This window comes from Pocillopora verrucosa, chromosome 3, assembly GCF_036669915.1.
Source record: "Pocillopora verrucosa isolate sample1 chromosome 3, ASM3666991v2, whole genome shotgun sequence".
Lineage (NCBI taxonomy): Eukaryota > Metazoa > Cnidaria > Anthozoa > Scleractinia > Pocilloporidae > Pocillopora > Pocillopora verrucosa.
The window spans coordinates 13417048-13426802 of NC_089314.1; the positions used below are offsets into that span (position 1 = coordinate 13417048).

General features: G+C 36.4%; 1 protein-coding gene across 1 annotated transcript; it reads left to right on the top strand.

The window, feature by feature from the left end:
• Positions 1-11: 11 nt before the first annotated feature.
• Positions 12-9278, top strand: LOC131771954 (crk-like protein). The gene is made up of 8 exons (XM_059087826.2): positions 12-282; positions 360-479; positions 2029-2170; positions 3847-3885; positions 4402-4530; positions 4937-5092; positions 5869-5952; positions 6114-9278. The coding sequence occupies exons 1-8, from the start codon at positions 254-256 to the stop codon at positions 6240-6242; spliced, it is 828 nt and encodes a 275-aa protein (XP_058943809.2). The 5' UTR covers positions 12-253; the 3' UTR covers positions 6243-9278.
• The last annotated feature ends 477 nt before the right edge of the window (positions 9279-9755 follow it).

The following is a 9755-nucleotide window of genomic DNA, read 5'->3' on the forward strand; positions in this document are numbered from 1 at the left end:
CACCCCTTAGACTTGAGTTTCCTGTGTTTTCCATTTACTCTGATCATATCGCTGGATCGCAGATTTAAGTTGGCTGTTTCAATGCCACGGGCTAAATAACGACATAACAGCGATCTGTCACGTGTAAGAAAACGTATCTGAGATGATCGTGGCAAGAACGTGTTCTGGGTTGTGAATCAGAAGTTAGCGATCGTTGTTTTAGTTAGGAACATTGTTGATTCTCAGACAAGCGCTCATATAACCCTGTTCAACGATGAGTCGTTCCAATCCGAATCAACTGAGGTATATCAAGGTTTGATTTTTGTTAATTACTGTGTGATCACCACTAATGATTTCTGTGTAATTTTCTGTCATTTCAGTTGTTATTTGGGTCGCTTGTCACGTTCAGAAACTGATAAATTGTTGTTGGGAAGGAAGCCTGGCACTTTTCTTATCAGAGACAGCTCGTCGATTCCCGGAGACTTCGTTCTTGCCGTAAGGTATCTGACTCCAGAAACATATTTTTCATTGTTTCCATGTCATTCTTCAAATGATTTTAAACTCTGATCGCGAAGCTCTCTTTTACCGGAAGGGTAATATACGCTTACTTAAGCAATCTTCATATTCATACACGCTTGTGGTCTCATAAGATTCCATCACAGAGCAAGTTTGTACAACGCGGTCAGTGAAGTTTCCTCTTTAAACAAAGTTGACCACACGCTCATTTGCAGCATGATCAGAGTTTGATCTCACTAAATCACATGGTAGATAGTTTACAAAACTAAACTGTACGTCAAAAGCTAACTCTTAAAACGAAGGTTGCTTTTGACACAATCCAGCGTTCACCGAAAAGGCTCACCTACAAACATAGATCACTATTTATTTCGCTGTATATACATCAACTGTATTAGCCCTCTTGTTACCTATTTGTGAAACCTACAGACAAATATCTTGTTCCAGAATTTAGTGACCGCCACACTGTGGTGCCTGTTAATTTGTATCTATAAGCGAAAGTGTAATTGACTAATATTTCCATTTTGCGATCTGGAGTAATATGGACAGCCAATTGAAAGTGCAAGTCGATTTGTCAGCGCTAAGTAGCACTTTGTCAACACAACTGATGACTTCCATTAGCAATTTCACGTAAAAAATCTCTTCGAAGACAATTTTTTCCAAGAAACACAGTAAATTTTTGCTGTTGGAAGCACTTCTACAATTCTTTATATTGAAGGATAGGTTTTGCTAAACAGGAAGTAATTTAATGCAAATACTAATGACAAGATGAGATAGTTATGTATTTCCATAATGTTTTTTAATAGAATTCTTTTGCTTTATGTCAAGAAGTTGGTCTACATGAGATTGTTTTAACAACAATTGGTCATATGAAAAAGATCCAGGGAAAAATTTTTAGGCTGATTATTTTAATGGTACGATTTTGGAATCTCTCTTAAGTGTTCCAAATACCATTACATTTCCTCATTGGATGCATTTTAATACATCAGATAAGCAGCACTTAAGTTGCTATTGCTGTGCATGATAGAAAGTAGTTCAGAGCTTTAGAAGGCTTTGCACATGTGGCCATTAGGGTTTTGCTTTTAAGTTTTTGAGTGTGAGTCTGGCAGAAACTGCTATATGCTAATGTAAGAATTGGGAATCCTACCTTGTTGAACACGAGAGCTTGAATTACCAGTTTGGTTGTAAATGAGGAGTTCAGATTTGCAAAGAGTGGTCTCCCTCTGTGAATTAATGTTTAGTGGACAATAAAATTAAAAAAAAGAAATGAAATTAAATGAACAAAGAGAAAGTCAAGTGAATGGGGAACTTATGCGCCAAATATTTCTGAGAATTAAAGGGATAAAAATTAGAAAATGAAGCTGTTTTCTTGTTAGAGCATGAGTTTCTCAGAAGTATCACACTGAACTTCCAGATGTGTAGCAATCTTACAATATTGTCTTTTAAGGTAAAAATGAATGCCAAAAAATACAGATACATGTTGTTGTCCCGTTTCCCCTGATCAAATACTAGAGTACATGAAATTTTATTTTTCAGTGAAGGTGGAAAAGTCAGCCATTACATAATCAACAGCAAAGGGAGTCAATATCAGATAGGAGAAAACACTTTTCCAGACCTTCATAGTATTATAGACTTTTACAAGAAACATTTCCTAGACACAACAAACTTACAGGAGCCGGTAAGTCATCTGTTGTTGTTGTTGTTATGTATAATGTACCCTGTCAGCATGCAATAACTCTTAGACTTTTAATTAGAGAACCTTATTAGTTCCAGTGGTTTTAGAGCACTTTCATTCTCCTAAATTTGCTTTAAGGAATAATTTCGCTCTGTTTTGTGTGTTTAAACAGCCAGAGGATTGGGAAACAAAACATCACTTTAGCATGGCCTTACCTTACATGTCTTTTTTCTATCAGCTCTTTTTCAACTTGTGTTTTTCAACTTGTGTTTTTCAACTCGTTCATTCTTTCATTGACTGATTCATTCATTAACCATTCACTGGACTGTTATAATTGGAAGTAAAACTATTGAGATAAGGGTTATTTAATGTGTTCACTTGTCAACAATTAAAACCTATACAAAGTTGTGTCAAAGAAGAAATTTGAGTGGTGTTTTGTGGGGATGGGTTGATACTGATACTTCTGGTGATAGCAAGGTCTGATTGAAAAATATGGATACCAGCAAAAAGTATCTCTATTTCAGTACTGCATGCGATCTGCCTGTCTCATGCCTGTGACCTAACACTGATATGGAACCGAAAAGACCGTGGGCTCAAGGTTGGGCAATGAGCACTGCAGTGTACCAGTTTAAGTAGCACACGAGCACTGTAGGAATGAACTCATCGACGACTGTCTTGCCGATGCTTTTGCAGAGTATTGAACACTGCATAGCTTAACAGTGCCAGATAACTCTAAATTTTGGCAATCAAAATAAGTTACTAACATGTACCATTTAACTCAATGATAATGCAGTATTGATTTCAATATCAATATAGAAGGAAAACATCAGTATTGTACTTGGTGTCATATTGATATGAAAAAATGGTTTTGGCCTATCCTTAGTGTTTTGAATTTAATTTATAAGCTACTCTCAAAAATTTTACATTAAATATTTGTGACTGTGAAGGCAAAACGGACACTAACGGTTATCTGTTCAAACAAGTAAACCATTCATCCATTCATATCCATTGGAAATACATTAGCATCCTTTCAAAGTATTGCAACATCCATTCTAATGGTTCTGACATCCATTAGAACAGTTTTTGCATCTGTTTGCCAACTAGAGGTGTTCGTTCGGAGAACTGCAGCATCCTTTTGGTAAACCAATCGTACAACCAGTTGTATGGATTAATAATTGTTTTCATCTGTTCTTATAGCTTGCCATTCAGTTCGACATTATCCATTTTACTCATCCATTCAAATGGCTAAGCAGACCATTCTAACGGCTAATCAAACCATTCAAATAATTTATTCACCCATTTGAATGGTTTGCCTGTCTGTTCGAAATTTTTACTCATCTGTTTGAACAGCTAATCAAACCGTTCAAATCATTTATTCACCCGTTTGAATGGTTTGCCTGTCCGTTCGAAATTTTTACTTGTCTGTTCAAACAGCTGACCAAACTGTTCAAATAATCTATTCATCTGTTCGAACAGTTAGGCAAACTGTTCAAACACTTCAAGGACCGTTCGTTAACCATGTGTTTTTGCCGTTCGCACAGTTTTCCGTTAGTGTCTGTTTCGCCTTTCAGGGTCACACTTATATCTTCACCCACTGTCTTTATTTGTTATAAGCTATTATGTATATTTGCACAATCATGACTGGTGTAAGTAACTGACGATAACTTTTTGATTCACAGCTATTTAAAGTGGTGGCTCAGTATCCATTTTCTGCTAAGGTAATGTATTAAAAATCTTACCAATGTTATTTTTTATCATGTGGTCTTAATTTGTTTCTGAAGTATTATATTTGGCTGTAATCTTGAATCTGATTGGCTAATTATGTGCTTATAGTCGGTTCAGCTTTTGACAATATAGACAACAATCAGCACCATTAACTGTAGAGGGAAAAAGCAAACCAGCATTCAGAAATAAATGTAATTTACTAGTCCTACTTTGGTCCATGTGGGGAAAAAACTGTTCCCTTGGTCCTTGGCCTCAGGCCGTACACAGGGAGTCAGGTACAATTTTTTCCGTACGGACCTGTCACCTGGTAAATAAAGTCCTTGGAAACAAGAACCAAGGAGTGTCATGTTGTATTGGTTATGAGTAGCTAAACATCTTTTTTGAACTTGAAACATATTTGTTGAGTATTGTATAAGATTTTGGAGGGTTTGGTGGACAGTGTGTTGTTGTGTGAATTCAAATGAATCACGTTGGTCCATATTACATCCTATGGTGTCAATTTTATACAGGACGCAGAAGATCTCAGCTTCAAAAAAGGCGATGTTTTAATAGTTGTTGAACAAAATGAAGAAAAGTGGTGGACTGCTATAAATGAACAAGGCCAGAAAGGCCTCATTCCTGAACCATATGTCAAAAAGGTATGGGTGATGTCTTTGTTTGATTCCCACTTACAAATCTTCACACATTTACCAGGGGTTTGAATTGGTTTTGAAGTGAATGGCAAAAACTGTAAACTAAGCAGCAACTGTAATTGAAATTCTATTTTTACCCCATGGATAATTTTTTTATAGCTGATTGGAATCTGCCAGCTACATTTTCTAAAAAATCTTAATACCCTGATTACAGCTTTATCCAGTGTCATGTGAAGACAACATACCCTAGTTTATCACCCTCTCTTATCTAAAAATACCTTAATTTATACTTGACTATTCAATGGGTATCATGGGAGAAATCTTGTCCTTCTCACACATAGAAATGAAAATAGAAAAGATGTTCAGATATACAAGATTGTTACAGAAGCCCTGGTATGTGCTTGCCTTTCAGCTTTGTGATCTTCAACAACCAGGCTCTCCAGTACCACCTGCTGCACCACAGCCAAATGATCAAAGAAGGTCTATGCCTCCACCTGCAACTACAGTTCAAAATAACAGTGATGTCAGAAGAACATCAGTGCCGCCCAACATGAGACCGATGCCACCGGTAATTTAAGCACAAAAAATCTTTAATTCATTGTTTTTAAAGATGTCAATCTTGAAAACCAGATTTATTTTAATTTAGGCTTATGTTCCTGAACTGCTCATGCTATATTTGTGAACTGCATTTTGCCAGTATAGTTTACAGATGGCAGTGTCTTTTGGTTCAAGGTGGTGCTGTATATCTAAGTGCTCATAGACACAATGTGCAAACTTATTTCAATGTTATCTCCTCTACCTTTTCCTTGTTACCAAGTGGAAAAACATCCCTTTTTGCTGACTAAAATCTTCCAAGACAGACACACTGTTGCAAATTAGATGTGCTGTCGCACTAATAGGCCATTTTGCAGTTGTGTACTTAGTTGCCAAGCCTTTGATTTGGAGTGAGGCTGAAGTTGACCATGTTGTGATAGAGACTAGTATCTAGTTAGCATGATAACATAGTAATGGAACTAATGGAACTAAAAAATCACCATTCCACCAAGAGTAAACTCCTGTGAAGTTTTTATACCAGACAGAGTACTTGTCATAGCCTCTGCTTGCCTTCTTAAAAAATTCCATACTGATTTTTTTCGTTACACAATCAAGTTGGAAAAAAGGTGCAGTTTGACATCTTGTCTTCGTTCAGTAGGATGCTGCAATCCATAAATATGTTTTTATTGATGCCCTTCAAAAATGGAAGTAGATCAATCTATCGCTTTGGAGATGCATTTTTTCCTTTGGTCAGTGCTTTTTGATGTGTTTAATTTGTTGTGCAATCTAAACTTTCTTTGTTTTCAATAGACGGCTGAAACAGAAGGATCAATGTATGTCCGTGCTACACGGAAACATCTCATGCCTTATGATGACACAACTCTAGCTTTTGAGGTAAATGCATTCACTGTGTCAGCTTCCAAGATAGCTTGGGCAGCATGTTTTTGAAGCATGAAGTTCACATGTTATTGAAAATGGACAGGGAAAGATTTCCTGATGCCCATGGAACAACACATTTTGATCTTACTAATACAATACTAAATGCTGCCTTGCAGAAAGGAGATATCATCAAAGTTCTAAAGAAATACGACAATGGAAAGTGGTTTGGTCAAAAAGGTGACAGAACAGGCTATTTTCAGTTTAACTATGTGCAAGTAATACCAGCAAGTGAAAGTCCAGATTGAATGGAATGAGCAGTAATTAAAATGTAACTAATGAACATTGAAATTAGAATTAGGAGTTTCCAGATCTTCATGTTGTCAATCAATTCTCAATCATCTCAAAAGTTAATCACAATAGGCATTGTTGATGGAGCGCCAGCATTAATGAGTAATATCACTGGGATGTTTTCCATTTACAAGGTTTGCCAGTGGCATGGATTAGCTCCTCTGAGAATTACTACAAACAAGAGCAACTTTTGATGCTTCTTCTCGGCACAAACTTACACTTTTATTCCTCGCTTTACTGACTTCCTTGGCAAATGCTGCTTCATGCAAAGGCACCCTTTGAATTTTACCATTGCTTTGTGCTCATGGACAAATCTCTCTCAGGCCACAGTTTCTCTTAGCAATTTTCAACTATGCTATCGAAAATGGGGTGAACTTTGAATTATTTGTCATGCCTCTAATTTTTTCTCACAACTTGCAGTGTATTGTTATTCAAATGAAAATACTGTGATAATTTATCAAAACGATTTCTTAACATGACCTTTTGTACAGACGGAATACCGATGAGTGGATCTTTGCTCTAGTAGAGGCAATTTGCTGGCAGCTGTTTGATGCCAAACAACACATTTAAATGCTTTCATGTAATCCAAGGAATGTTTTCATCTCTGCGAGTGTTGTTCTGTACCATTCAGGTTTTGTAACAATGGATTCCTGTGTGTACTGATTAGTTTCGCCAATTATGTGTTTGATTAAGTCAAAATTGGTCAAAACACAAGTAGTCCACAGAATGCAGATACACACTCCCAGGAATAAGACGTGGTGAGGCTAGAGTGCAGAGGTGCACTCTCAGGGCCTAAAATTTGAAGCGAATGGTGATGGAAGGGAGAGAATTCGGTGAAACAAACCATTGAAATTAACTAAGAAATGGCTCTGTGCATACATAATTAAATATCATTCTGTACATTCTTCATATTCATGAGATTAGAATTTTTTGAACCCCAATAGTGAATTTTTATATCCATAGGAAAAAGGGGGCCTGTATTCATAAAGGGACCATAACATAAATTTGTGGTCAAAAAGCCACCTACACGTACACCTACATTTACCCATTTATAAATTTTGCAAGAGACCTACAGATACAAAGTATATTTTTCATTTTCTTTGTATAAGCTTATTTTTATATCATTGCCTTAGCGAGACTCTTTCAATAGATTCTAAGGCATTAAAGAGAGTTGTGTACATGTATAGTAGCAGACAAATAGCATTCAGTTGTCTCTGGCAAATTCGGCCAAAAAAAATTTCTGATCCAGATGTTCATGCAGATAAGCAGCACTCACTGATTTGTTACAAAATGTTTGGAAAAAAAGGTGCAGCTTATATGCCTGTATTTGTGGTAGTTGCCTTTAAGAAGCATCAAGCATTCCTATTAATTCCCACAAGTGAGCTATTGGCATAACTTTACCAGATAAATGATGAACATCCCTTGTATTACTCCTCAAGAAATAGCTAGCTTGACTTAAATTAGTGATATAGATTATATTTGATTTTGTGTTAGTGAACTTTGTAGTGTACAAAGCAGCCATGGATGGCTTATTCAAGTACTTAATAATAATATTTGTGGGGAGAACACAGCATATCCTGACATTTGTGACGTTGGAATGTGACTTGAGAGAATAGTCCAGCTTTTGTAAAGTAAATACCTTAAGAACCCAAATAAGTACATTTCTGTGTAGAAGAGGTATACACCTATGAAGAATTTTTATTTTTGAAATTGTGCAAAAACTTCAATTGGGTGTTATGATATGGATGGAATTTTTGGACTGAGGTAACTGATGCAGTAGCACACATCTACTCAGTTTCTGTTTTATTTGTAATAATTTTCCTTAGTAATAAGATGAAGTAAGTGGAACATGCTTTCTAAGTTACAAGTTTTCTAAAGAAATGCTTTGTTTGCTTGAAATCAATTGGTGAATGAAACAGTGTAAATCTGGTTGGAGTTGGGGCACTCTCCCTCTGTGATGGGTGTGAACTACCTTATAAGGTATGCTTTTAGGGGTTCAAGGTTTAAACAAGGTACACAATTTGACCATTTAGCTTTATAGGGTATCTTTCTGGACCAGAAACCTTGAACAGTGTGGGAACATGGCATAATCCAGTCTAACTACTTGGCACTAAATGAAATTGCTTGTAATTATTTTAAATTTTCTGCTTTTTGGAGTTTTCAAAAGTGCTTTCTAGAGGTCAGTGTGTGTTACTTTAATTGTACACAATTTCTCCTGATCAAAACGGTAGTAGAATGAACAGGTTTTGGTGAAACAGTGGCAGGGTTTGAAGTTGAGGTAGCATATCCTCAATTAAACTCCCCTTAGCTATTTTGGCCCTTTAACTCTCATGAGAGATCAAGACAGAATTTCTCCTTACAATATCGAACAGACAAGTGATGAGAATTAAGAAAAAGATCAATTTGGGGATAATTAGTTGATTCAATACTAAATTCTCGGAACTAACATTATAAGAATTTTATGGTTGACAGTAAGGAGAATTACAAATTTGGTCAAGGAGTTAAAGTGTTAAAAGTTAACACACCCTAGTTTACAAATTCTCTTTACAGCTCTTTAAACATTTCCTTGGTATTAACTAAAATAATTTTTTCCAAGCATTTGTGTCCATCTTTAACTCACCTCTGAGTGACCAATACATAATTTCTCCTTCCAACATCAATTTTAGTTCAAGCAGACAAGTGACAAGAATAAAGAAAAATATTAACTTGCAGATTATTTGTAAGTTCTCAGAATTAACATTATAAGAAATGCGTGGCAGACATTTGGGAGAATTACTAATTAGATGTAAAGAGTGAAAGGGTTAATATTTTATTTTTGTGATGATGTTGTAAAGAGAAGTTATATACTTTTCATTCCAAGGGGTTAACAGGTTGAGTGTCTCCCTGCAGTTAATCCTCACAGCTTTATGTTAGACCTGATTCAGACACCATACTTTTCATTAGCCAGTTGTATTGTCTTAAATTGATTAAAAGAAGTTTGTTTTCTACGTTAATGTTTGGTGAAAGTTTGAATCTGGATTGGCTCTGCCATTCATCTGGCTCTCCTGAACTGTGGATTTCAACTTGGAACAGCTTTGATTGAAATACCACATTCTTCATGCAGCCAACCTGTGGACTTCAAAGAACTTAAGTGTCGCTTCGGTTTTCCTTGGTTTCTGGCCGTCATTCAATCGCGTAGACGCAGCAAGCGAGGCTCCTTTAGCCACTTTGGTGGCGTTTCTTACTGTTCTTAGGAAATGATGGTTTAGGTCGAGGGCATGTGGTTAAAGAAGTCACATTTTGGTTATGTATTCCTTGTGTACAAATTTGATTTTCCCGCCTCATATTTTTTCGAGAAACCGCCGAGGCTGATGAGGCCCCACGTTCTGAGAAACAGACTTTAATAGTTGCGTTTCTCTCCTCCCTCTTATCGCCTAGAACAGGCTTTTTTGCATCATTAAAGTTGTGTGAGTTCTAGACCAACCAGAAAG